General features: G+C 55.6%; 1 protein-coding gene across 2 annotated transcripts in view; it reads left to right on the top strand.

Annotated features, from left to right (window-relative positions):
• Positions 1-27,041, top strand: part of ZFYVE28 (zinc finger FYVE-type containing 28) — a 98,915-nt gene that overhangs the window by 41,031 nt on the left and 30,843 nt on the right. Inside the window, exons 2-8 of one of the 2 annotated variants that reach the window (XM_044945535.1) lie at positions 5,844-5,984; positions 14,076-14,213; positions 15,418-15,620; positions 16,743-16,832; positions 18,232-18,321; positions 21,205-21,306; positions 23,854-24,430. In XM_044945535.1, the coding sequence (XP_044801470.1) occupies positions 5,844-5,984; positions 14,076-14,213; positions 15,418-15,620; positions 16,743-16,832; positions 18,232-18,321; positions 21,205-21,306; positions 23,854-23,926 (837 nt within the window). In that variant the 3' untranslated portion in view covers positions 23,927-24,430. Of the gene's footprint in view, positions 1-5,843; positions 5,985-14,075; positions 14,214-15,417; positions 15,621-16,742; positions 16,833-18,231; positions 18,322-21,204; positions 21,307-23,853; positions 24,431-27,041 lie in introns of those variants that run through there. The other variant, XM_025289565.3, reaches the window with a different exon arrangement.

Genomic DNA, 27,041 nt, shown 5'->3' with positions numbered 1-27,041 from the left:
TGAAAGAAGCCAGACACGGAAGATCGCAGCTTGTATGGTTGCCTTTAGCTAAATGCCCAGAACAGGCACCCCCATAGACATGGTGAGTCAGGAGGGGCTGCTGGGAATGCGGGTGAGGCTTCTCTGGGGGTGATGAAAAGATTCTGACTTTAGTTCCTGCTGATGGTGGATGCTCTGTGAATATACTAAACCCCGGCATTGCGTACTTCAATCAGGTGGATGTTATGGGAGGTGAGTCATGTCTCAATACAACTGTTTCCAGAAGCCCAGATCATCCTCTCTGGAGAAGGGGTGGCGGGGCTCGTCCCCCACCCTGCTGGAGCTGCCTGGCCAAGACCCTCCCGGAGCAGCGTCACCCGAGCGGTCCGGGTGAGGCACGGTCAGGGGGTCTGTGCCGGGACACAGCAGCCAGCCTGGGTTCCCAGGTCCTGTGTCCTTCAGGGGGTGGTCCGGAGCGGTGCGCTCCCCGCTGGTTCACCAGGGCCCCTCAGTGCTGGCTTCCACTGACGTCCTATCTCTTAGGTGCTCCCATGGGGCCCTCCCCGGGGATTCCACGTTCCTCCCCAACCAGCGTGTTCCTCGGACCCAGGCAGGAAGGGCCTCTCCCAGTCCACTTCACCCCAGCCTGGTGGGGGGACGTGCCCAGGACAGGGGGACGTGCCCGGGGAGGGCTCCGGCCTGGCCCAGCAATCCCGAGATCAGGCTAACCACATTGCAGTAATCCACATGGCCCAGAACCCGGGATCCCTGTTCCGGACTTCTGATTGCTCCTCTGATTAAACAAATAAGTTCAATTCACGTGCGTTATAATTAAGTCATCTCAAGTCCTTTTTGAAGGAGAGAAATAATTCGTAATAAGCAGTTTAAATTCCCATTTCCCACGAGTGGATTTCCATCCGTCCTAGAAGCTGAGAAGACCGCAGCCTCTCTGTGGCTGTTTCCCGGGTTGCTGTCAACCAGGTAGGGCTTTTCCCGGCAACAGAGCGTGGCCCCGTGTCACCCTGAAGGCCCGAGACCTCTGGGACAGTGTCCCCTGGCTGTCAGAAGAGAAGGAACAGAATTGATTGGCATACTAACAAGTTCACTAGGTAATAAGTCTTAAAAATAAAATGCTTTTTGAAGAACCTGAAACCTATTGAAATTCAAAGACGAGCTCTCTAGCTGCTGCCGCGGTGACCCCGCCTCCGCCCCCCTGGCGGTTGCCACCCTGGGCTCCTTTCCTCTGCGGTTTCGGAAGAGCTTCTTTATGACCCACTGCAGCGGCTGCGGTTAAATTTCCTGCAACCAGCTCTCTGTATGTATATACAACACCCGATTGGGAGTTTTATCTGAGAACGCATTCTCCTTCTGAAAACCATCCTCGAGATGCTCAGCCGTCTCCAGGCCTTGTGTCCGCACGTGCCGCAGCCAAGGCCAGGGTGGGCGCCTGGGGTGTCACAGGGCCCTGAGCCCAGGTGTCCCCTGGAAGGACGGTGTCCAGCCCGACGTGGCCACCTCACCCTGGTGGGACCAGACCAGCTTCCTCCAGGGCAGGGGCCTGCTTCTCTGGAGCCAGTCCTCCCATGGTGAGGGTTGTCGTTATCCAGGGGCCCTTGCTGTGCCACACGGGCAGGGACCCTCCGCGGGGGTTTCCTGAGGCGGGCTGCCTCCAGAGTGACCCATGGCAGGGCTGCTGCCCCTCCAAGCTGGCTGTGGCTTTTGGCCGGGGGTAACACTGCCTGGAGAGACAGCAGGGGCGGGGAAGCGACTCACTGGGTGTCTAAACTGGTCCAGGAATCAAAAGCTTTCAGAGCATGCATTCAGCAGACCGTCTGGGGCCGCAGAGGCCTGGCCTTGCCGCAGGGCCGTCGGCGGTCGGCTCTGCGTAGGAAGGTTCTCTTGTTCAGGCGGTCGGTCGTGTCCCACTCTGTGACCCCGTGGACTGCAGCAGGCCGGGCTTCAGTGGTGGTGACCTGACCCCAGGTGCGGGTCCCGAGAGTGAGCAGGGGCCGGAGGGCCAGCCGTGAGGCCCTGGTGGAGGAGCCTGGATGGGAAGGCAGGCAGTTGGGTGTGAGTGGGTGCAGAGTAGCCAGCAGAGGCAAGGCTGCCCCCCGGGAACGACAGCAGTGTGCGCCCGTCTGGGGCTCCCGATCGCTGACGGGCGGCGGGTGACGCGGCCGGGTCAGTGGTGCGGCCCTGACGCGCTGCTGTGGACCAGGCCAGCCTTGAGCAGCGGGGTCACGGCTGCCCGGCACCCCCAGGCCCCGGGGACGGAAGGATGTGGTGGACACCCGCGGAGGGCCTGGCTTGGTGTTTGTTTGGAGGCAGTGAAGGGTTTCCAGTCCTGGTGGCCCGTGGTCAGTGGGTTTCCCTGACAGTCTGGTGTGGCCTGGGCAGCTTCCCCTGAGCCCAGGGCCCGAGGGCCAGAGGGCTGTGGGAGGCCCCGCTCAGGGAGCAGCCAGACTCTGTGTTCACAACCCGAGGCTCTTCTCTGCTTTTTCGGCTACACTCTTGTATTCAGGCTTGGCAGAGCCGGGGTATAAGGCTTTGCTGGGGGCTTGTCCAGGAGAGGCCCAGGCCTGGCCTGGCCCCACCAGCCCTCACCCCTGAGCTGCCTGCCGCCTGTCCAGCTGCAGCTCACCTGGGGAGCCATCGAGATCTGGAAGGCTCTCCTCTGCCCAGCATGAGGGTGGTGGGGTTCCCATGGGGTGTGGTCTTGGGAACGAGGGTTCGGAGCCCAGCTCCTGTCCTGGGGCAGCTGCTGGGGGGCGGGCGGGGGGTGGGGGCTGGCTGCTCTCCGTCTCCAGGCTTGCGCTGGGGGCACAAGGGGGCTGGTCCTTTCCGACCTGGCCACGCTGCCATCCTGCCATCTGTCCTGCCCACCTGTCCTGCCATCTGCCTCCTCTTCTCCCCTTCCTGGAGCTTGGCTGAGACCGCGCTGCGGTGACCAGGCATCCTTCTAAGGTTTTCCCGCTGCAGCGTTTGCTTCCTACTTGGGAAGCAAGAGTCATGGATCTGGTCCTGGTCCCTCATTCCCATGCGGACCCCCGAGTGTCCTTAGAGTGAGACCTGGGCTGACCGCCGGCTCTGCCAGGTCCACTGATGTGACCTTGGCCGTTAGTTTTCTTCATCTGGGTCAGTATCGGGCCACCTCACGAAGGGTCTGGTGGTACCTACTGGGACACAACCGGTGCCCTGCCCGGGGCTGGGGCACTCTGGTTCAGGCCACGTTCTGCCCCAGCCCAGCTGGCCAGCCTCACGAAGCTTGGGTCCCTCCAGCATTGTCACATGTCTGGCTCAGACGGGCACTTGAGGGCAGGGCCTCAGCTCACACACACCCAGGCATCCACGTCCGCATCCCACATCCCCAGCCTGCATCACAGGACAGCTGTTTGAATGATGGATAATTGGATCAGCTTCACAGAATCGGTTCTGAATTGTCAACTTTGGCGCTTCGGACTTACTCAGTCACTGCTGTGGTTTTGTGTTTTCTCTTGCCTTCTCGGAGGCTGCTGACTCACTACTCATCTAACCGCCTAAGTGCTATCTTCGTGAATTTTATTTTTGTCCTGTAACAGTGAAAGCTGTCACTGCTATGAATTTATTTTGAGAAAATATTGACATCGTGTGCCAAAAAGACATCTTTACTGGGCTCTATTTTATCCTCTCATGGTTTTAATTTCAAGGTAGGTCCTGTTCGTATCCATTGATTCTCTTTGCCGTGGACATTTTACTCAGGGACATTTGAAAGTCTCATTTAAACTTTAATGTTAAATGTTGTTGAATGAGGCCGGCTGACCCAGGTCGGACAGAGCAACACGTCTGTCCTCCTCTGCGTCCCTGCAGTCCGCAGTCCCGCCCCCAAGCTGGCCTGAGGGTGACCCTGCCGGACCGATTTAGGTCTGAGTGATGAGCCAGGCTAGAGATTGCTGTGTTCGCTTTGTTCTCTGCATACTTAGAAATGGAAATGTGGCACCAAAAATTTTCTTTTGGATCCTGTTGATCAGCACAAATTGAATCGTTGAAGTTGTGTTCGTTCATTTCCTGGACCCCTGCCTGGAAGTTTGTCTTCACAGCGTCTGGGTCTCCCGGTGGCATCGGCAAGATTCTCCCGCCGCACCTTGGCAGCCCGAACCCCCCGGGAGCTCTTTCCATCTTTTCAGTTCTGGCTGCATGTTGTGGCCTGCGGGATCTCAGTTCCCTGACCAGGGGTCAAACCCCTGCCCCTGCGCTGGAAGCACAGAGTCCTAACCACTGGGCAGCCAGGGACGTCCACGGAGGGGAATTTTGATTCTTTGCTGGAAATCATCCCTTCTGAGGGGGCTGGAGAGCTATCTCGGAATATAACTAAAATTTTAAAATCACACAGGCCTTCTGTGTTTCAACAAAATAAAGATAATTGCTAGCTTAAAAAATGCTTTTTCTGACTTCTCTAATTTCTTCAATGCGCGCATGTGTGTGTGCACGTGTGTGTGTGTGTTGTACACATCTCTCTGTTTTTGGTGACGGTCAACACACTCATAGCTCTGGTCTTAAGGTCTCTGCTGTACTGGAAGCAAAGCGCGGCGAGTCCAGAGGGCTCATCTGGGTGCTTTCACTCCCAGGCCACAGGTTCCGCTCTGCCCGGACCATCCGTGTACCCAGGGAGAGGGGAGGCCGGGTTTGGAGGATGTTTGTTGCTCATGGTCACGGAGGTGTTTGGCGCACCCAAGTCTGGGGGTTGCTGGTTGAGGTCCCCGGTACTGTGTTGCCGTTTTCTTCCCTGCCTTTCCCTGGGCGGGCCGCCCTCCCCAGCTCCCTCCTGGCTTCTCCCTTATGCGGGTGTCTGCCACACCCTGAAGGTGCCAGGTAAAACCCTGGCTGGGGGTCAGAGGGCAAGGGTGTCCCTCCCTGCCCCCAGCTTCTGAAACCAGGAGGAGGCCCCAGGGTAGGAAGTGGGTCCAGATGGGGCATAATGGATGGATGTGGACCTGGGGAGGCTTGAGACCAAGGTGGTGGGGAGCGTGTGTGAGGGCACCGTCTGGGCAGCTGCCCGCCTTCCAGCCCCTCTCCTTCCCGTCAGCACAACAGGAAGGGGGCAGAAATGCACTGCCAGCCGCTGACCCCACCCCGGTTCCCCTCTCATCACAGAGGGGTCACTGGTGGGCATCCTGGGGGAGTCAGCTGAGCCCATGGAGGGGACCAGGGAGTCACGGATGCCTGGGGGTCCACAGGGTGGGGTCTGGGCTGCCCTGGTCAGGGCTTGTCCCCCGTTTTCCATTCTCAGCAGTGGGTGCTCAGGTGCCTTTGCTGGGTAGGGGGTCGGGGGGTGAATCCCCGATCTGTGAAAAGTCCCTGGGGGGGGGGCCTTTCCCTGGTCCTGATAACCAAGACCCCTGCTCGGAGGAAGATCTACCCGGGAACGGGTCACAGTGGGGGAGGGGCGAAACTCAGGCTCCATCAGCCAAGCAGCGAACTGAGAAATCACAAAAGCAAGTTACCCTGTGTTCGGCAGACTGCAGGGCGTAGTCACGGGCAGGCTGACTCCCAGGCGGAAGGAGGAGGGAGCAGGGGCTGACCTGCTGTCCGGCCTTCGCTCCCGTCTCTCTGCGATAACGGAGGGCTGAGGGCTGGGGGTGCTGGGGGGTGCCGGGGCTGGGCAGTGGAGCTGGCCCTCTGTTCAGCCGCTGCCTTCATGGCCTCGGCTTAGTCTCCGGAGTAAAGCTCCTTCCTAAGACTGAGTCCACTGTCCTTAGCCCCCAGCACTCCCCAGCCCCTTGTCTGTGGTCACCCCACCCCCCACATACACGCACACAGGGATTCAGGGGCCCGTCAGGGTGAGGGGGCCACACCCGGGGTGTCCGCTCACTCCACTCTCCCCACAGCGGTCGGACCCGCAGCTGCTGGCACAGTTCTACCATGCGGACGAGGAGCTAAGCCAGGTGGCCGCCGAGCTGGACAGCCTGGACGGGCGGAAGGACCCCCAGCGCTGCACGCTGCTTGTCAGCCAGTTCCGTTCCTGCCAGGTGAGGGGCGGGGACAGCGGAGGGAGCCCGCGGGGAGCCGAGCTGGGGACGGGCAGAGCTGCTGAGGAGGGCTGGGCTCACGGGCCCCCTCCAGGGGAATGGGGGGGATGGAGGGCCTGCAGGGGGTTGCCCCAGAGCTGGTGGGTGGCGACCTCCCCACTGCAGGGTCCAGACTGACGGACGGTCCAGGCCACCAGCTGGGAATTCCTACGGCTCAGCAAGCACGGCTTCACCAGCCTGACAACTTCTATTCCAGAGTTCCAGAGCCTGCTCAGCCTGCCAGTCCGCACCTTTCCACTTGGGGATGTGGGGGCTTGGGCGTGCGTCCCAGATCACAGGCGGGTAGGGTCCCCCAAGCGTTTCAAGCATCACGGTTCTTACGGGAGGAGCGCACCCTCCTCTGTCATCTCTCAGGAGGGGCCAGGGACCGGGGACCATGAGGGTCTCCCTCCTGGCTGGCCCCTGGACAGCCTGCTTCCCCAGCAGAGGATGGCCACAGTCCCTGCAGCTCACTGAGCCCTGCCAGGCAGGAGGCCACTCTCTGCCCCTCCCCACCTGGCCCTGCTCTCCTGGCAGGGGGGCACTTGCTCCCTGGGACTCTTTGATTCCAAGCCCCCCCGGGCCTGCTCTCTGCATGTTACACAGACGGACCAGGTGGGTGAAACTCAGCTGGCGCCTCACAGAACCTCGGCAGGAAAAGCAGAGAGGGAGGTCCGCCCTGGGACTGGATGCAGGTGAAGCAGCTTAAAAAAGGTGGAAGAAAGTCATAAAAATCGGCTAAAGTACCTCACACTCACACAGAAACACCAGAACCTTCCACATCTCAGGCTCCCTGAGGACCTCCGTGTCGGGGTCCCCAAGGCCATCCCGGGTTCCAGCAGGAGGACGCGCAGGACTGGGCACATTGGTCCTCTCGGCTCCAATCCATCACAGCAAGAAGCTGCGAAGCAGAACCAGCGATGGGAGAAGGTCCAGTGGGGGAGTGGGGTCCAGGGGAGACAGGCCCCAGATTCCAGAATCCCATCACGGGGACACAAAGACCCACAGAGACAGGTGTCCCCAGGGAAGCTTGTCACAGACTCAGAGCTGGGGTTCTTACTGGGGGGCCAGCCCTGCGGGTCCCTCTGCTGGGTAGACAGTCAATCCAGCCCCAGGGTAGAGGGTGTGAGCACAGAAAGAGCACGAAGGCACAGGGAGCCCCCATCTGTGGGGGTGCTGGGGGCCCTCCCGACACCCCAGCTCCCGGATGCCAGCCCTGCACATGGGCCTGTTGGAGGACGGCCGTCAGGCCCGCTGGGAGGGCCTCTCTCTACACAACCGCATGGCCCCAAGTGTGGCTGAGGCCCCCTGGGCCCTGGCTCGGTACTCAACTGCTCGCTCAGGAAACAGGACTTAGAAGAGCGGCCAAAGTGAGCCTCCCTGTGCGAGCCGCACCTTCACAGAGGCCCGGCATGGTCACATGTAACTGGCCCGTTACTGCTGCACCTCTCGTTGTTGGGAGCTCCCGCGGCAGTGAATTCCTGTGAGCTCAGCTGGTCACAGTGGGAAGTGATTTTCATCTCTAACGTCTCCTGAAACAGGCATTTTGCCCTTTCTAGTTTTCATCGAGGTCTCACGTTCTGTTTGTCACGATGCCGCTGGTTCATTCCCTCCTTTGTTCTGTGGCGCTTACCCACAGAGGTGCCCCTCTGCAGAAGGCGGATGATGGCACGGGGGGCAGGCAGGCTCGGGGGGGACAGGGTGGGTGTCTCGCGGACCGCTGCAGTCAGGGAGGGGTTTGGACAGAGGCCGCACGCAGGGAGGGATGCCGTGAGTGACCACAGCACACGTGAGATAAAACGTGTCGGCCTGGCGGAGGGGCTGGCTGCAGCACGCCCTGCCGGGCCCCCGCGTGGCCTTGATTTTTAGAGCCCGTCACCCTGGGGGGATCACCCAGCTCCAGATTTAGCTGGTCCTCACTCCAGGTGGCTTGGCGGTGAGGAATCCATCTGCCAATGCAGGAGATGCGGGTTCGATCCCTGGGTCGGGAAGATCCCCTGCAGGAGGGGATGGCAGCCCGCTGCAGTCTTCTTGCCAGGAGAACCCTACGGACAGAGGAACCTGGCGGGCTGCAGTCCAGGGGGTCGCAGAGTCGGACACAACTGAGCGGGCACGCGCTTGCTCTTCCCCGCCCCTGATGTTCCCAGCATCCATGTGTCAGTTCCTGGAGCATGTGGACGCCCCCTGAAGTGCCTGGAGGTCACGGCTTGGCTTTCTCAGCTGCGGGCGGGGGCTCAGCCCCTTGCCCGGGGTGCCTCAGGCTTCCCAGGTGCCGTCACACCAGGTGCCTGCACTCAGCGGGGGTGTCTGTGCGGAGCCCGCAGGGCAGCACCATCCCAGCCTGGTTCTGCTTCCTGGGGGGGCCTGGGGGGGTCACATTTTCCTAATTCTTTACAAGCCTGCTCATTTTTCTATTGGATGCCTGGCATTGGGAATTCTACCTTGCTGGTAGCTGAATATTTTTGGGTTTTTTGGAGCTTTATTTTGTAATACAGTTTGGTTGCTTGGAAATGGTTTGATCCTTTTGGGTCTTGTTTTTTTTTTTTTTTTTTTTCAGATGTCATGCAGGTTCAGAGCTCTGTTTAGTCTGGGGCTAAGAAGAATTGGTACCGAGTACACCTGGGTATTACTCAATGCCCTGTGATCTGTGAGCATTTCTATGCTGTGGGCCCTGTGCCCAGCTGGACACTCAGGGAGGGGCCTCCCCGCGACTGTCTCCCCAGGCAGCTCGCTCATCTCCGCTACTCTGTCCTCTGGATTCTGGTGGCCTTGGCTTCCCCAGACTCTCGGTTCTGTCCCTTCAACAAGGGCGTTTGCTGGGTTCCACCTGGTCCCCTCTGTCTGTGCCAGGACCCGAGAATTCCCTCCAGGCGGTGTGAGCTGCGCACTCACAGCTCCCGCCTCCTCCGTTTCTCTTCTCTTTGGGATCACGCGTCACCTGATGTCCAATGTCTGGAGAATCCTTGTCTTGTTTCCATCATTATCGTTTGAGGAGGTAGTTTTCATTCCTGTTACTCCATCTTGGCTGGAATCGGATGTCCCAGTAAGTACCCCGTGAAGGACACTGCTCTAGCTCTGAGGACCCATCAGCGTCCCTGGGTCCCTCGGCGGCTATTTGCTGGGACGTCCTCAGGCAGCTGCTGTCCTGGGCTGGGCAGTGGGGAGCATCCCCACTAAAAGGCCCCACGACTCTGGGCGAGGCCTTGGCTCCCTGGCCCACGATGTTGGGCGAGGCCTTGGCTTCCTGGCCCACGACGCTGGGCGAGGGCTTGGCTCCCTGACCCGCAGGGCACTTGCTGTTGGTTTTGACATTAGTTTTTTGTGAGTTTGTTGAATCGTGAGAAAGGGACCTGCCCACCCAGAAAACCTTTTAAAAAGAGCTGACAGTGAGATGGCTCAGTAATGGTTGGGTTTTATTTTCACATTTTGTGCAATTCTGCTTATGGTGCAGAATTCCCTTCAGAGTTTAGTGCATCACCTGTTTGCATTAGAAAGTCGCGCTTCCTGCCCATGGCTACTGCCTGAGGAAAACTCGAGCTGGAGCCTCAGGGGCGGGGAGGGCTGTTGAGACAAAACTGCCCAGGGCAGGACTGTCAGTTTCTCTCTCTGGAAACCAATTTGGCGAATGGGATCGGAGCCTGTGCACGCAGCTCACACTCGGCTTGTCATGCTGCCTCTAGGCATGGCTTCTGAGGGACCAGCCCGAAGTGCAGCGTCAGGCGCCACACGGTGGCTGCGTCATTGACGGAAAATTAGAAGTGTCGTGAGGGTCCAGCAGAGGAGGGAGCAGGGAGCTGGGATCTCACGAGGCTCCCCACCACAAGCTGGATTTGTGGGAAGTCATAATAACGTGTCCCAGCAGTAAGCGGCAGCAGCAGCGTGCACAATTACACGCATGGACAATCCCAGCTGACGGGAGGATGCCCACGGGGACAAGAACAGGGAGCAGGCGTGCCACCTGCGGTCTCTGTGCCAAGGACACTCCCGCCCCACCACTTCCCCACTTCCCAGTTCCTGGGATGGATGTGCATTCATTTCACCCTTAGCAAATCACAAAGAAACGAAATTTTCAACATTCTCGTAATTCAACTGAATGAATGGTACGTGTATACAGAACAGGACAATTTTGAGAAAAGAGTGGGATGTCACCAAAGATTCAGTAAAGCAGGTTTGAGGAGGCTGCGCTTACAGGTCAACCCTTAGTGATGTCCATCCGACAGCAGGTCTTGCCCGACCATGTTGCCATCAAGCCCAGGATGACACAGGCTGAGAATGTCAATCAAAGCAGCACAGAGACTGGACATTGAAGATCCTCTTTTAGAACGTCTGTCCACCCAGTTCAGTTCAGTGGCTCAGTTGTGTCCGACTCTTTGTAACCCCGTGGACTGCAGCAGGCCAGGCTTCCCTGTCCATCGCCAACTCCTGGAGCTTGCTCACACTCATGTCCATTGAGTCAGTGATGCCATCCAACCATCTCATCCTCTGTCGTCCCCTTCTCCTCCTGCCCTCAATCTTTCCTAGAATCATGGTCTTTTCCAAGGAGTCCTTTCTTTGCATCAGGTGGCCAAAGTATTGGAGTAACAGCTTTAGCATCAGTCCTCCAATGAATATTCAGGACTGGTCTCCTTTAGGATGGACTGGTTGGATCTCCTTGCAGTCCAAGGGACTCTCAAGAGTCTTCTCCAGCACCACAGTTCAAAAGCATCAATTCTTTGGCGCTCAGCTTTCTTTATGGGCCAACTCTCACATCCATACATGACCACTGGAAAAACCATAGCTTGGACTAGACGGACCTTTGTTGGCAAAGTAGTGTCTCTGCTTTTTAATAAGCTGTCTAGATTGGTCATAAGTTTTCTTCCAAGGAGCAAGTGTCGTTTAATGTCATGGCTGCAGTCACCATCTGCAGTGAATTAGGAGCCAAAAAAAGTAAAATCTGTCACTGTTTCCATTGTTTCTCCATCTGTTTGCCATGAAGTGATGGGCCCAGATGCTGTGATCTTCATTTTTTGAATGCTGAGTTTTAAGGCAACTTTTTCACTCTCCTCTTTCACTTTCATCAAGAGGCTCTTTAGTTCCTCTTCGCTTTCTGCCATAAGTGAGGTGTCATCTGCATATCTGAGGTTATTGATATTTCTCCCAGCAATCTTGATTCCAGCTTGTGCTTCATCCAGCCCAGTGTTTCTCATGATGTACTCTGTATAGAAGTTAAATAAGCAGGGTGACAATATACAGCCTTGACGTACTCCTTTCCCAATTTGGAACCAGTCTGTTGTTCCATGTCCGGTTCTAACTGTTGCTTCTTGACCTGCATACAAATTTCTCAGGAGGCAGGTCAGGTGGTCTGGTATTCTCATCTCTTTTAAAAATTTTCCACAGTTTGTTGTGATCTACACAGTCAAAGGCTTTGGCGTAATCAATGAAGCAGATGTTTTTCTGGAATTCTCTTGCTTTTTCTATGATCCAATGAATGTTGGCACTGTGATCTCTGGTTCCTCTGCCTTTTCTAAATCCAGCTTGAACATCTGAAAGTTCATGGTTCATATACTGTTGAAGTCTTGCTTGGAGAATTTTGAGCATTACTTTGCTAGCGTGTGAGATGAGTGCAATTGTGCAGTAGTTTGAACATTCTTTGGCATTGCCTTTCTTTGGGATTGGAATGAAAACTGACATTTTTCAGTCCTGTGGCCACAGCTGAGTTTTCCAAATTTGCTGGCATATTGAGTGCAGCACTTTCACAGCATCATCTTTTAGGACTTGAAATAGCTCAGCTGGAATTCCACCTTCACTAGCTTTGTTTGTAGTGATGCTTCCTAAGGCCCACTTGACTTAGCATTCCATGATGTCTGGCTCGAGGTAAGTGATCACACCATCATGGTTACCTGGGTCATTAAGATCTTTTTTGTACAGTTCTTCTGTGTATTTTTGCCACCTCTTCTTAACATTTGCTGCTTCTGTTAGGTCTATACCGTTTCTATCCTTTATTTTGCCCATCTGCTTCCCTGGTAGCTCAGTTGGTAAAGAATCTGCCTGCAATGCAGGATACCCCAGTTTGATTCCTGGGTTGAGAAGATCCACTGGAGAAGAGATAGGCTACCCACTCCAGTATTCTTGGGCTTCCCTTGTGGCTCATCTGGTAAAGAATCCGCTTGCAGTGAGGGAGACCTGGGTTCGATCCCTGGGTTGGGAAGATCCCCTGGAGAAGGCAAAGGCTACCCACTCCAGTGTTCTGGCCTGGAGAATTCCATGCAGTGTATAGTCCATGGGGTTGCAAAGAGTCAGACACGAGTGAGTGACTTTCACTTTCACTTTTGCATGAAATGTTCCCTTGGTATCTCTAATTTTCTTGAAGAGAAAATTCAAGTCTTTCCCATCTCTAGTCTTTCCCTTCTATTGTTTTCCTCTATTTCTTTGCATTGATCACTGAGGAAGGCTTTCTTATCTCTCCTTGCTATTCTTTGGAACTCTGCATTCAGATGGGTATATCTTTTCTTTTCGCCTTTGCCTTCTGCCTCTCTTCTTTTCTCAGCTATTTGTAAGGCCTCTTCAGACAACCAGTTTGTATTTTTGCATTTCTTTTTTTGGGGATGGTTTTGATCACTGCCTCCTGTACGATGTCACAAATCTCCGTCTGTAGTTCTTCAGGCACTGTATCAGATCTAATCCCTTGAATCTATTTGTCACTTCCACTGTATAATCATAAGGGATTGATTTAGGTCATACCTGAACAGTCTAGTGGTTTTCCTTACTTTCTTCAATTTAAGCCTGAATTTGGCAATAAGGAGTTCATGATCTGAGCAACAGTCAGCTCCTGGTCTTGTTTTTGCTGACTGTGTAGAGCTTCTCCATCTTCACCTTTAAAGAATATAATCAATCTGATTTCAGTATTGACCACCTGGTGATATCCATGTGTAGAGTCTTCTCTTGTATCGTTGGAAGAGGGTGTTTGCTATGACCAGTGCGTTCTCTTGGCAAAACTCTGTTAGCCTTTGCCCTGCTTCGTTTTGTACTCCAAGGCCAAACTTGCCTGTTACTCCAGGTATCTCTTGACTTCCTGCTTTTGCATTCCAGTCCCCTGTGATGACAAGGACATCTTTTTTTGGTGTTAGTTCTAGAAGATCTTGTAGATCCTCATAGAAGTGTTCAGCTTTAGCTTCTTTGGCATTAGTGGTTGGGCCACAGACGTGGATTACTGTGATATTGAATGGTTTGCCTTGGAAACAAACAGAGATCACTCTTTTGTTTTTGAGATTGCACCCAAGTACTGTGTCTTGGACTCTTTTGTTGACTGTGATGGCTACTCCATTTCTTCTAAGGGATTCCTGCCCACAGTAGTAGATATAATAGTCATCTGAGTTAAACTCACTCATTCCAGTCCATTTTAGTTCACTGAGTCCTAAAATGTCGATGTTCACTCTCTCCATCTCCTGTTTGATTACTTCTAATCTGCCTGGACCTAACATTCCAGGTTCCTATGCAATTTTGCTCTTTACAGCATCGGACTTTACTTCCATCACCAGTCACACCCTCAACTGGGTGTTGTTTTCTCTTTGGCTCCGTCTCTTCATTCTTTCTGGAGTTATTTCTCCACTCTTCTCCAGTAGCATATTGGGCACCTACCCACCATCTGTCCACCCAGGAATTCCATTTCTCCAGCTCTGTCCTCAGAAATGTGTGCACAGGCGTTCAGAGAGACACTTGGGCTGTCACCGTGGCCGAGGCCGCAGGGAACCGAGGGTGGGTCCACAGGGGGCGGTTCAGCCGTCACAGAGGGCGCCACGCCGTGCCCACAGGGACTGACATGGGAAGTGCCCCGGCCCTGTGGTGGGCACACTAGATACCTGGCCATGGGGAAGGGGAGGCAGGCAGGTGGTCCTCCCTGGGTGCTTCTGGGAAGGTTGGGCTCCTTGCAGCGCGAGCCAAGCAGGCCCCATGTGCTGCCACGTGGCCGCGTGACCTCCTGGCACACTGGGTTTGCTTCTCAGATTTGCCCAGCGGTCCTGCCAAGCCACCTGTCGGTGCTGCGTCCTAGCGCCCTTCCCGCTTCTGTTTCAGGACAACGTGCTAAACATCATTAACCAGATCATGGACGCATGCATCCCCCAGGACCGAGCCCCGCGGGACTTCTGTGTCAAGTTCCCTGAGGAGATCCGCCACGACAACCTGGCCGGCCAGCTGTGGTTCGGCGCCGAGGTAGCCCAGCTGTCCCTCCGTGACTGGCCCCCGTGGGCATCTACAGGTGCAGGGCGTCTCCTCTCCCACGGGTGGAGGACGGTACTGAACCTGCTCCCCTGAAACTACACACGCAAATACAGACACGAGGTTTCACATGTGATTTCTGTGAGGCTCTCAGGCCCCCAGACATGTGAAACTGGTTCTCTGCTACAGTAACGCTAATACTCAGACAGCACTGCCCCCCCCCAAGGGGCTGTTTACTCCTGCCCGGGCTGGGGGAGCTGCCCCCAGCCCACACTGCCACCACCACTCACGTGGCCCCTCAGATCTTGGTCTTCAGCTCCCGAGGAGGCGCCTGAGGATCTGGAGGGAGGTGCTCCCCCCACCCTAGGCAGGACCAGCCTCGCTCTGGGCAGCGGTGTCCGTGGGAGCCCCTCGCCCGGCCCCTCTCTCAGGACGCTAGCACATGCCATCCCCCCGCCAGCTCTCCAGGACTCCCATGCCCCCATTTCCCTGCACGCTGTCGGCCCTGGGCCCGCTGCTCCCCCATCTCAGTCTGTGTCAACCCGCTCCTCCGAACCGCCTGGCTGCGATGTCCCCACTGGGGATGGCTCCAGATGGTGGGGTTGGCCCCGGGCAGGCTGTCTCTTCCCCCAGCCTCAGTTTTTACCTCTGCAAAGTGGGTCCCAAGGGCGGGGGCAGCTGTGGGGGCTGTGAGGCGAAGCAGGGAAGCTTTGTGGACACCAGGTGTCTGCATCTTAGAAAGGTCGGGGGTCTTGGGGAGCCAGGGGCAGCTCCCGGGCAGTGGGCTTGGGCGAGAACCAGAGTGGGGTGTCTGAGGGGTGTCTGTGGGGCGGGGTGGAGGGGGAGGAGACAGGGGTCACATGCCCAGGAGGGCCCGGCGGAGCCCCAAACCCAAGGGCATTTGTTATCACGACTGTGATTGCTGGGCATCTAAGAGAAATCAGGAGGGAGCCGGTGCCCAGAGAGGAGGCCGCGGAAGGGGAGAGGAGGAGCGGGGAGGGTCTCAGGGATGAGAATAGGGGGTAGGGGTCTAGGGGATGGGAGGCGGGGGAGGGTCTCGGGGAGGCCACGCCCCCCACCCCGGTCTGGCAGACCTGTGGCCGGGGCCTCCTGGGGCACGCGGGCTGGCCTGTCCCAGCGTCGCTGGGGTGGTGCGTGCTCCGCGGGCGGGCTGCCCTGACCCCTTCGCCGTCCGCAGTGCCTGGCCGCCGGCTCCATCATCATGAACCGCGAGCTGGAGAGCATGGCCATGCGGCCGCTGGCTAAGGAGCTGACCCGGAGCCTGGAGGACGTGCGCGGGGCCCTGCGCGACCAGGCGCTGCGGGACCTCAACACCTACACGGAGAAGATGCGGGAGGCGCTCCGGCACTTCGACGTACTGTTCGCAGAGTTCGAGCTGAGGTGACCGGAGGCCGCCCGCGAGGGGTCGCGGCCCTGGCCTGCTGGTGGGGAACCCGGCCGTCTGCAGCCGAAGACTCCGCGAAGGGAGGCGCCCTCCCTGGCTGGTTGCGGGCGTCGGGGGTGGATGGGGGTGGGCACGGCGAGGGGAGGGGCCAGGGCAGGCGGAAGAACACAGGGACACCCCAGGTCCCGCCCTCACTTCTGCCCCTGGCGCCCCCCCCAGCGGTGAAGCCGCCGCCCCCTCCCCCCGGGCGGTCCTGTGGATGCAGGTCATCCACCGCCCCCTCCCCACCCAGCGTGTCTTTGGGCTCCCACCCGGGACACCGCCGAGACTGGATGAGGTGGCCATTAGGGTCCTGCTGGGCCCCCAGCTCCACTGCGTGCGGGGAGGCCCCTCCAGCTCAGCGGGTCTGCCCTCCCCCTCCACCAGCAGCAGAGGACAGGGCAGGGCCCCCTTCACCCGCCTCCCCGCCCCCAAGGGCTCTGGAGGTCCCGGGACTGTGGGGACTGGGCTGCAAGATGTCCACAGAAACAGACACGCTTGGGGTGCAGGAGACCCAGGAGGCCCAATGCCCATCCACCGCGGTGCGGGTTAGCAGAAACTGCCTGACTTGTGATGCGTGGGCGGAGGAGGAAGTCACAAGGTTCCAGATGGTTCTCTAGGGAGCAGGGCCCACACATGAGCTTTCTGCCTTTCTCCCTCCCTGTCTGCTCCAGATTTCCCCAAGTGAGCTTTTATTACAAGAAAGGCTGGTTAGTCACTTAGGAGGAGGGGAAACCGTTCTCACCTGGGGAAGGGGCGAGTCCTGCTCCGCAGGGGCCGGGGGCCCCTCACTGGGCCTGGATGCACGTGGCCACTCCCTGTTCCCTCGAGACAGGGGGCCCTCTCGGAAGGAATGAGCAGTGGCGAGTGGCAGCTCCAGGCTGGGCACAGCCCAAGGAGGGAGGAGCTTCGGCTGAAAACAGGAGCGGTGATGCTGGGGCCGCGTGCTGTGAGCGCCTGAGAGGCGGCAGGGGCCTGCAGTCAGAGGGACCCCGTTTGGTTGTCCGTTAAGACCTTCAGGGCTCGGGGACACGGCGGGGCGCCCGGGGGTGGCCCTCACCCCGTCCCTCTGCCCACAGCTACGTGTCGGCCATGGTGCCCGTGAAGTCCCCCCGGGAGTACTACGTGCAGCAGGAGGTCATCGTGCTGTTCTGCGAGACGGTGGAGAGGTGAGGCCCCTGTGACCCGGGAGCCCAGTCCTCCCGCCACCCTGGCCCGGGGGACGGCTGCACCCGGGAAGGGCGCCGTATCCCTGCGCCGCGTCCACCAGCCCTGCTGCCCATCCCAGCCCCACAGTCCCGCTTCTCTGGGCCCGGAGGGTCGGTCCTGCAGGCGAAGCTCGCAGGGTCCGGGGGGCTCCAGGCTCAGCCCGAGGAGCCAGGCTCCTCACCTCCTCACCCTTCTCCCGCTCCTCGCATTCCCACCTCCTCACTTCCTGTCCTCCACTCCTCTCCCGCCAGGCCAGGATGGAGGCCTTGTAGGCTGGGTTTCAGGGGTGATTCATCGGTAATCTAAGCATGCCTTGTTTGGGGGCAGGGGTCAGAGCTGAAGTCAGGTTTTATGACTAGACTAAGATCGAACCTGGAATATTCCTCGTATTTGACTAGTGCTTCGCTGGCAGGTAAGTTTTGAACTTGCCTAGTATTACATCATTGGAGAAGGAAATGGCACCCCACTCCAGTATTCTTGCCTGGAGAATCCCATGGACAGAGGAGCCTGGTGGGCTACGGTCCATGGGGTCGCTAGGAGTCGGACACGACTGAGCGACTTCACTTTCACTTTTCACTTTCATGCATTGGCGAAGGAAATGGCAACCCGCTCCAGTGTTCTTGCCTGGAGAATCCCAGGGACGGTGGAGCCTGATGGGCTGCCATCTACGGGGTCACACAGAGTCGGACACGACTGAAGCGACTTAGCAGCAGCAGCAATATCACATCATTGGAGAAGGAAATGGCAACCCACTCCAGTATTCTTGCCTGGAGAATCCCATGGACAGAGGAGCCTGGCGGGCTACGGTCCATGGGGTACCAAAGAGTCGGACACGACTGAGCGACTAGACAACAACGTCACATCGTAAGTTTGTTAATTTTTTGAGACAGGTTGTTCACTCTTAGGCGTTGATAGATATTTCAAATCAGCAAACAGTCAGACGGCAGGAAATCTTTGGTTTTGAACACGCTGGTGCGTGTCTGCCCATGCGTGCGGGGACGCCATCTCTGTATCCTTGGAAGTGGGTGGATGCAGGAGAGCAGTTGCTGGCTTCTCAGGGACTGTTAACGGTTCAGGGCAGCTTTCCTGCAGCACCTTTACTCTTGGGTGTTGGATGGCAAGGTGTCCCCACCAGCCCCCCGTGGCAGGCACCTCTCTCCTGCTCCCCGCTTCCGTCCAGCAGTGGGTCAGGAGGTGGGAAGGTGGGGGAGGCCGAGGGGGAGCTGCCCGTGCCGGGCCTCTTGGAGTGGGCTCTTCCAGCCGCCGTCCTCCGTGTGTCCACGTGTGAGGCCTGCGCGGCCGCCCTCCTGGCTCCCATCTGGCCATGGTCACGCCTGCTCCCTGTCTCCTCCCCGCCAGGGCCCTGGACTTCGGGTACCTGACCCAGGACATGATTGACGACTACGAGCCGGCCCTCATGTTCACCATCCCCCGGCTGGCTATCGTGTGGTGAGTGTCCCTCACAGTGCCCTGGATGGTCGTTTTGCAGAAACCCAGGGGTGCCAGGCCCCTCTGGGTGGTGATGAGCTGTGCTCATACCCCGAAGGTGGCCATCCACCCACCCCAGAGCAGTCACTGGACGGGCCTGCCCTTGTCCCAGCAGACAAGGAGCCAGGTGTTCCAGGCACGCCCTCACCCTGGTGTGGGAGGGACCCCCAGCCTCGATGGGGGGACAGGTGAGCGTGACAGCCATGGGCACTCCCAGCCCGGGGAGGAGGACCCCGCACTCAGACACAGGGGACCAGCAGGGGCTGTGAGAGCCGGCTTTGTAGGGATGAGAGGCGAGGCGCCCCTGGTTCCTGGGAGGATGTGACGAGCTTGTCTGGACAATTGGTGGGCTGGCTGGGAGTCGGGGCCCGTGGGCTGAAGAGCAGGGGTCCTGGTGATGGGGTGGGAGCACAGCCGTGAGGGCTGGGGAGCTCTAGGTCAGGCCTGCAGGCTTACGGCCTTGGAGATAGCAGGGCAGCACGTGGATTCAGGCCTACGGACTCGGAGGCGGGAAGCGCGTGGTCTCGTGCTGGGGGTCTCGGAGCCTCTCGGAGTCAAGGTCAGAGCTCAGGTGTTCTGGGCTTGGTCCACGGCTGCTCACTCGCACCTGGACACCTAGATGGAGACTGCCTGCCCTCCTGCCAGGTGAGGGACCAGGGGCAGCTGGGGTACCAGGAGCCGAGGCTGCTGGTAGGTGTGGCCATCAGTGGACTGGCCTGGGGAGCGTGGGGTGGACATGTGGGCCAGGACCAGTCCAGGCACGGGCTGCGGGGAGAACCTGCTGGGGGTGGGGGCTGAGCAGTCCCTGGGGCCCGGCCTCTGGGACATAGGGGTGTCTATAGACTGGACCACAGGGGCCTAGACGGGTCGTGTGCCACATGCAGGACCAGTGGGGAGCGAGCTGGGCAGATGGCACTACTCGGGGCTCTGGAGCAAAGAGTCCCACGTGTCCCAGAGTACAGGGAGGACCTAGGCGATGAAGACCTGGGAAGATGGGTGGCAGGGGTTAGGGGTGGGCAGCTGGCACCCAGGGCTTCAGAGAAGCCTGAGCCCCCGCCACACCTGCGGCTTCCCTTGGGCTCGGGGTGTGGCCTGCACCTCGCTTTTCCTGGCCTCGCTGCCTTCCCTCTGCGAGGTCTCGATGGTGGTCTTGGGGGAAACCAGACCCTCTTGGGAAATTCTCATCAGCTTCCACCGTCTTAGAGGGAACCTGCTCTAAACCTCGAAGGAGGCCCTCAGGTAGCCTGCCTGTCTGAGATAAAATGAGGGTGTTGAACGGAAGCGCGTGCTTCTGGGTCATACAACCACCACCACTGATTTCAGTGACCGTCGCCTCTGAAAAGAGATCACCGCCCCCTTGGCTGCCACCCCCACCCCCACCCTCCCACCTCTCCGTAGGTTTTCCGATTCGGGATGTTTCGTGTAAGTGGGATCTGGCTCGCTTTTGTGTCCTCGCCACTGGCCTGTGTCACGGAGCAGGCCAGTGGCGGGGCCTGCTGTGTCCTCCCCCCTAGTCACCCAACGTGCTTGGTGCCTGGCAGGTGGCAGCATGCAAATTCCTGCAGAATTTCATTGTGTTGACCTAGCAGGACACAAAATACGTATTTATGAAGCTTTTTCACTGAGATTTTATTTTTAATCATAAAATTTGGTACACAGGTATATATCCAGAATTAAAGTGTGAAAGTGTTAAATCAGTAGTGTCCGATTCTTTGTGATCCCATGGATTGAAGCCCGCCAGACTCCCCTGTCCATGGGATTCTCCAGGCAAGAATACTGCAGTGGGTTGCCATTCCCTTCTCCAGGGCATCTTCCCAACCCCAGGGATCAAACCTGGGTCTCGTGTATTGCAGGCGGATTCTTTACCAACTAAGCCACCAGGGAAGCCCTATCCAGAAGTTAAGGATTGGTTAAAAATGATACTCTTGGGACTTCCCTGGTGGTCCAGAGGTTAAGAATGCCCCGTTCAATGCAGGAGAATTAGGACCCGACGCGCCGCAGAGCAGCTGACCCCGGGTTCCCCAACCCGCCTCTCTTCCGTCTGTTTCCACTCTGCCTTTGTGCTGTGACCACCACATTTTCCCACGAAGTCAAGGTTCTGTCTTGGGAAATTGTTCCCCAAACACCGTTAATTGAACCACCGCCATCTAGAAAGTCTCGCCCCATCTATGCAGTGCCCCGAAGGGCCCCCTCCCCAGGGTCAGGGCTCCTGGGCTGGTGGGAGGGCAGGCTGGGCCTCAGTCCCAACTCCTATTTCTCTTTGCAGTAGGTGGTTTCAGGGCCAGTTCTCACCAACCCTGCATCTGTTATATTTAAACACAAATCCGGTGTTTCCGGGCTTCCCTGGTGGCTCAGTGGTAAAGAATTTGCCTGCAAGGCAGGAGACCCGGGTTGGATCCCTGGGTCAGGAAGATCCCCTGGAGGAGGGCATGGCAACCCACTCCAGTATTCCTGCCTGGAGAATCCTATGGACAGAGGAACCATAGGATTCTCGGTCCTATGGGTGGGCTTTGGTCCATAGGGTTGCAGAGTCTGAACACGACTGAAGCAACTTAGCATGCCAGTGTTTCCACTTTCAAAGAGGTAGATTTAACAACAAATCTCGATGCTGATTTATCTGATGGCAGCAGAGAAGTGTGCAAACATGTTCTATGATTATTTTATGATCCCTCAGACGAACACAGGCTGACCTGCTTTGAAAAGGGATGAAACCTGGGTAACCTTCACTGCTTTTTCCTAACTTGTTTACAATTCAAGCTCAGAGGGGAGTGCATGGGGGAGTGGTCTGGGCCGGCCCCGTGGCCACAGGGCTGAGGCCGGGCTGGCTTTGTGTCTTGGATGCAGCGGCCTCGTGGTCTACGCGGACGGACCCCTGAACCTGGACCGCAAGGTGGAGGACATGTCCGAGCTGTTCCGGCCCTTCCACACGCTGCTGCGGAAAATCAGGTGAGGGGAGGGCGGTGTGTGCCCCTGAGCCCCTCGGGGCTGCGACTGATCCAGGGCTGACAGTGACCTCTCTGGAGGAGTCTGGTCTTGCTTTGCCCTCCGATAGCTCCAGGCTATGTGTTTCCTCTGGGCACAGCTTCAGAGCATGGTTGCCTTTGCACTCCTCTATGAAGCTGATTCTTTGGCTTCTGTCCACTGAAAGCTCCAGTGTTGACCTCTGTTCTCCTGGGGGGTGCTGGCACCTTCACTGTGGGCTCCACTGTTGGGAGCTCCCTCTGACCCCCACCCCTTTCTCCCCCAAGAACAGGTGCTTGCTTTTGGCCAGTAGCCTTCAGACCCACACACAGACGTCCTGTCCCAAGACAGCAGCCGCCCTGGCTGACGGCGTGGACGCCAGGCCCCCCTCGGGTTTCTCACAGAAACGTCTCTGTGACTGAGCGATTGTGAACCCGGGGTGGTGCAGGGTGGACAGGGCCACACACGGCGTCCCCCGGGCCAGGCCGCCCCCCATATGCGCTCGACTGGGGCCCGGGCCCGGGCCTCTGCTAGTTCTTTGACTTAGGGGGTGTGGACTAGTTTAGGGGTGTTGACTAGTTCAGGGGTGTTGACTAGTTCAGGGATATTGACTAGTTTAGGGTGTTGACTAATTTAGGGATGTTGACTAGTTAGGGTGTGGACTAGTTCAGGGATATTGACTAGTTTAAGAGTATTGACTAGTTTAAGAATATTGACTAGTTTAGGGGTATTGACTAGTTTTAAGAGTATTGACTAGTTTAAGAATATTGACTAGTTTAGGGGTATTGACTAGTTTAGAGTGTTGACTAATTTAAGGATGTTGACTAGTTTAGGGTGTGGACTCGTTTAGGGGGTTGACTAGTTTAGGGGTGTTGACTAGGGTGTTGACTACTTTAGGGTGTTGACTGGTTTAGGGATGTTGACTGGTTTAAGGTGTTGACTAGTTTAGGGGTGTTGACTAGTTTAGGGTGTTGACTAGTTTAGGAGTGTTAACTAGTTTAGGTGGTGTTGATTAGTTTAGGGGTGTTGACTAGTTTAGGGCTGTTGACTACTTTAGGGCTGCTGACTGGTTTAAGGTGTTGACTAGTCTTGGGTGTTGACTAGTTTAGGGTGTTGACTGGTTTAGGTGTGTTGACTGGTTTAGGGTGTTGACTGGTTTAGGGGTGTTGACTGGTTTAAGGTGTTGACTAGTTTAGGATGTTGACTGGTTTAGGGTGTTGACTGGTTTAAGGTGTTGACTGGTTTAGGGTGTTGACTGGTTTAGGGGTGTTGACTAGTTTAGGGGTGTTGACTGGTTTAAGGTGTTGACTGGTTTAAGGTGTTGACTAGTTTAGGATGTTGACTGGTTTAGGGGTGTTGACTGGTTTAGGGTGTTGGCTGGTTTAGGGGTGTTGACTAGTTTAGGGGTGTTGACTGGTTTAAGGTGTTGACTGGTTTAGGGTGTTGACTGGTTTAGGGGTGTTGACTGGTTTAAGGTGTTGACTGGTTTAAGGTGTTGACTAGTTTAGGGTGTTGACTGGTTTAGGGGTATGGACTGGTTTAAGGTGTTGACTAGGGATGTTGACTAGTTTAGGGTGTTGACTAGCTTGGGGGTGAAGCGCTCAGCTCTCCTCAGTGAACAGCACCTTCCCTACCCTGAGGCTCACTCTGCCCCCTCTCGTCGCCCCCACCCTCTCAGGGTGGCCTTGGCACCATCTGTGCCGTCCTGCGGGCTTGGTGACCTAGGGCCTCCCTTGGCCTTCAGCAGCAGGTCCTCCAGCCAGCATCCCTGACCTCGACCCTTCCCCAAAAAGCTCACTTCAGGCTGCGTGGTGCCCCCAGCAGTGGTGGCCTCTGTGAGCGACAGGGCCCAGCTGAGGCTCCTGTGTGGTGGGTCGGGGGGCTGTCCTCCGAGGCTGTGTCCCTGAGTGCCTCCCTGGCCCCATCTCGGTGGACCCTGAGGTCTTTCCTCCCACCATCCCTGGTCTCCAAGAAGCCCCTCGTCCCTAGTTGTTGGTCCAGGACCCCAGGGCCCCCTGCCACGCTCTCCCTGGGCCTGGCAGGACTTTCCGGCTCAGGGCAGCTTTCCTCCGCTGGCCTTCTTGCCCTTTGCCCTGTCAGGAGCCAAACGCGCTTTGAATCCAGGCAGGGAGGAGTGACCCGGGAGATCCTGGGGGGTCAGTGGGCATCCTGAGCAGGACGTGACCCTGGACCCAGAGGCTGAGTCTTGCCCTCTCTGGGCGCTCAGCTGGGAGAGGAGCCAGGGAGCAAGGGGAGAGGGTGGACGATCCTAGGCTGGGAAGGGAAGAGCAGGCCCTGAGTGGGCAGTGGCCATGGGGCAGGGTAGGCGCATGGGGCTGGGGAGGGGCCAGGTGCTGGGGACTCTGGAGGGGCAGAGTCCAGAGCCTCGGTACGGGCAACACACTCGGAAGTCTAACGTGCGCAATTAGGATTGGAAGGAGGGACAGAGACTTCGGGCAGTTTGCTGAAGCTATATTCAGAGAAATCATGGCTAAGAGTTTTTCAAAACTGAAGAGACATCTCTGCCCACAGATTCAGGAGACTCAGGAAAACTACACGCAAGGCGGACGGAACACACAGCCGGGTGTCACAGCGACACGGCTAAACACAGAGAAGACCCTTAAACACAGCCAGAGGGAAAGGACATACTGCTACGAAGCAAATATAAACTGACAGCTGTCTTCTCAAAAACAATGGAGGCAGGCAATGAAATGACGTATATTTAAAGTGCTGAAAGGAAAAAGCTGCCAATCAGAATTTTATAACCAGGAGAAATATTCTGCAAAAATTAAGATGAAATAGTGGGCTATTCAGAAATACAAAACTAAAGAAATTTGTTATCCCCAGACTGCACATAAAGAAAAACTAATTGCAGTTCTTCAGACAAAGGAAAAAATCCCAGATGGAAATATGGGTGCAGAGGAGAGACTTAAGACCTTGATGTGAATTAATATAAATGAATAAGGGCTGTACAAAACAATAATTATAATGTCTTAGGAAGTTTAACTTATGCATAGCATAGTTTAACATTTGAAAATAAAGTCAATGTTTTTCTATATTAATTTTTAAAAAGGAAGAAAAACCAAATCATTTTGAAAGTTACAGAAAAAAATTTGAAAAATTTAACACCTATTTTAATCAAAATATCTCTTAGCAAATTAGGAATAGAAAGAAATTTTCTTAATCTAATGAAAGATATACACACATATGCACACACTTATGAAACTGGATGCTTACCTAACACCTTATATAAAAATTAACTCAAAATGGGTCAAAGATCAAAATGTAAGCACTAAAACTATAAGATTATTATGAGAAAACACAGGCCATAAGCCCATGACATCACACTCGGCAGTGGTTTCTCGGATGTGATGCCAAAGGCACAGGTAACAGAAGGAAAAATAGACATACTGGACTCTGTGGAAATTTCAAAATTTTGTGCCTCAAAAGACACTACAATAGAGTAAAAAGGCAACCCACGGAATGGGAGAAAATATTTGCATATCGTATATCTGATAAGGGACTAATACCTAGAATATGTAGAAAACTCCTAAAACTCGACACCAAGAATAGCGAGAAATAAACAACCCATTTGAAAATGGGCAAAGGATGTGAACAGACATCTCTCCAGAGAAGATGACCAATAAGCACATGAATAGACACTCAACATGATGATTGTTAGCGAGACACAAATCCAAACCTCACACCCGTGAGCAAGGCCACTGTCAAGACAAAACAAAAACTAGAAAGCAGCAAGTGCTGGTGAGGACGTGGAGAAATCAGAGCTCTTGTGAGCCGTTGGTGGGAATGTAAAATGGTGCCGCTGCCGTGGAGGTTCCTCAAAATATTAAAAGAGAACTACCATGAGATCTGGCAATTCCTCTTCTGGTTTTTTACCCAAGAGAATTGAAAGTAGCATCTTGAAGAGATATCTGTACACTTGTGTTCACCGCAGCATCATTCACAGCAGCTAAGACGTGGAGACAACGCTTGACAGATGAGTGCATAGGCACAGCGTGCTCCAGCCTTACACCAGGATGTGATTTACCTTGAAAAGGAAGGGGATTACAACAAGGCTACAGCATGGATGAACTGTGTGGCCATGCTCAGTGACATAAGCCAGTCACAGAGTGTGATCCCAATGACATAAGTTCCCCAGAGTCCTCCAGATACAGAGATAGAAAGCATAAATGGAGGTTGTCTGGGGCTGGAGGGAGTGGATAACGTTTCACGTGGACAGAGTTTTAGTTTTACAAGATGAAGCACTAGGGGATGGATGCGCAGCAATACGAATATACTTAATACTGCTGAAAATGAAAGTCGCTCAGTCCTGTCCAATTTTGCGACCCCTTCCATGGAATTCTCCAGGCCAGAATACTGGAGTGGGTAGCCTTTCCCTTCTCCAGGGGGGTCCTCCCGACCCAGGGATTGAACCCAGGTCTCCCGCAATGCAGGTGGATTCTTTACCAGCCGAGCCACCAGGGAAGCCCTGGTGAATACCACGGAACTGTCCCTTAAAACAGTTAAGGTGGTAAGTTTTATGTTACATGTATTTTATCACAATAAAAAAATTTAAGTATTATTTACAATAGTGTCAATAAATATTAATCACTTAAGCATAAATCTGAGATGTCTGAGACCTCTACTGAAAGTTACAAAATGTTTTTGACCCCAAATTTTAAAGACCTAAGTAAAGAGCTGTTCCACCTTCAACGAGTGGAAAACTCAATACCAAGAGGATATCAGTGATTCTCAAATTAATCTCTGAATTCAATGCAACCTCAAACAAAATCCCAGGAGGCTTTTTCTTTTGTGGAACTCGACAAACTAATTCTAAAATTCACATAGAAAGGCACAGGGCCTGGAATAGCCAAGAAAAAAACAATTGCTGGAGAAGAAGGACAAAGAAGAATATCTTCGCTCTGTTCCGCTCTGAGTTGCGTTTGGGTGGTTTCCACAGACAGAGAAAGCGATGGCACCCACTCCAGTGCTCTCGCCTGGAGATCTGAGGGACGGCGGAGCCTGGTGGGCTGCAGTCCATGGGGGCTCGAAGAGTCGGACACACCTGAGCCACTTCAGTTTCACTTTTCACTTTCATGCATTCTTGCCTGGAGAATCCCAGGGACAGGGGAGCCTGGTGGGCTGCCGTCTATAGGGTCGCACAGAGTCGGACACGACTGAAGCGACTCAGCAGCAGCCGCAGTTTCCACAGACGGTGCTGGTGTGACCAAGCTCGTGAACACATGTGTGCATTTCTGCTGAGCATCCTTCATAAAAAAAAGGGCACAGTTGGAGATAGTTGCTGTCATAAATTGTAGTCATGCTGGCAGAGGTGTAGTGCACAGAGGGTCTAGAGGACCAACACATCATTCACGACAAGGATGATGCCAGAACAGTGGAGAATGGCTGGCTTTTTCCAATGCACAGCTGAACCAGTAAATATCCACACGAGGAAAAAGATCCTTAATACACTCAAATGTGCTCACTTGCTCAGTCGTGTCTGACTCCTTGTGACCCCATGAACTGTAGCCCATCAGGCTCCTCTGTCCATGGAATTTTCCAGGCAAGAATACTGGAGTGAATTGCCATTTACTTCTCCAGGGGATCTTCCTAACCCAGGGATTAAACCCGCATCTCTTGCGTCTCCTGAATGGGCAGGCGGATTCTTTACCGCTTGCACCATCTGGGAAGTTGCTACACTGGGGAGCATGTCAATTCTA

The sequence above is a fragment of the Bubalus bubalis genome, chromosome 7 (assembly GCF_019923935.1).
Source record: "Bubalus bubalis isolate 160015118507 breed Murrah chromosome 7, NDDB_SH_1, whole genome shotgun sequence".
Lineage (NCBI taxonomy): Eukaryota > Metazoa > Chordata > Mammalia > Artiodactyla > Bovidae > Bubalus > Bubalus bubalis.
Note: the sequence above shows the minus strand (reverse complement) of the source record. Positions and strands in the feature narration are given on the sequence as shown.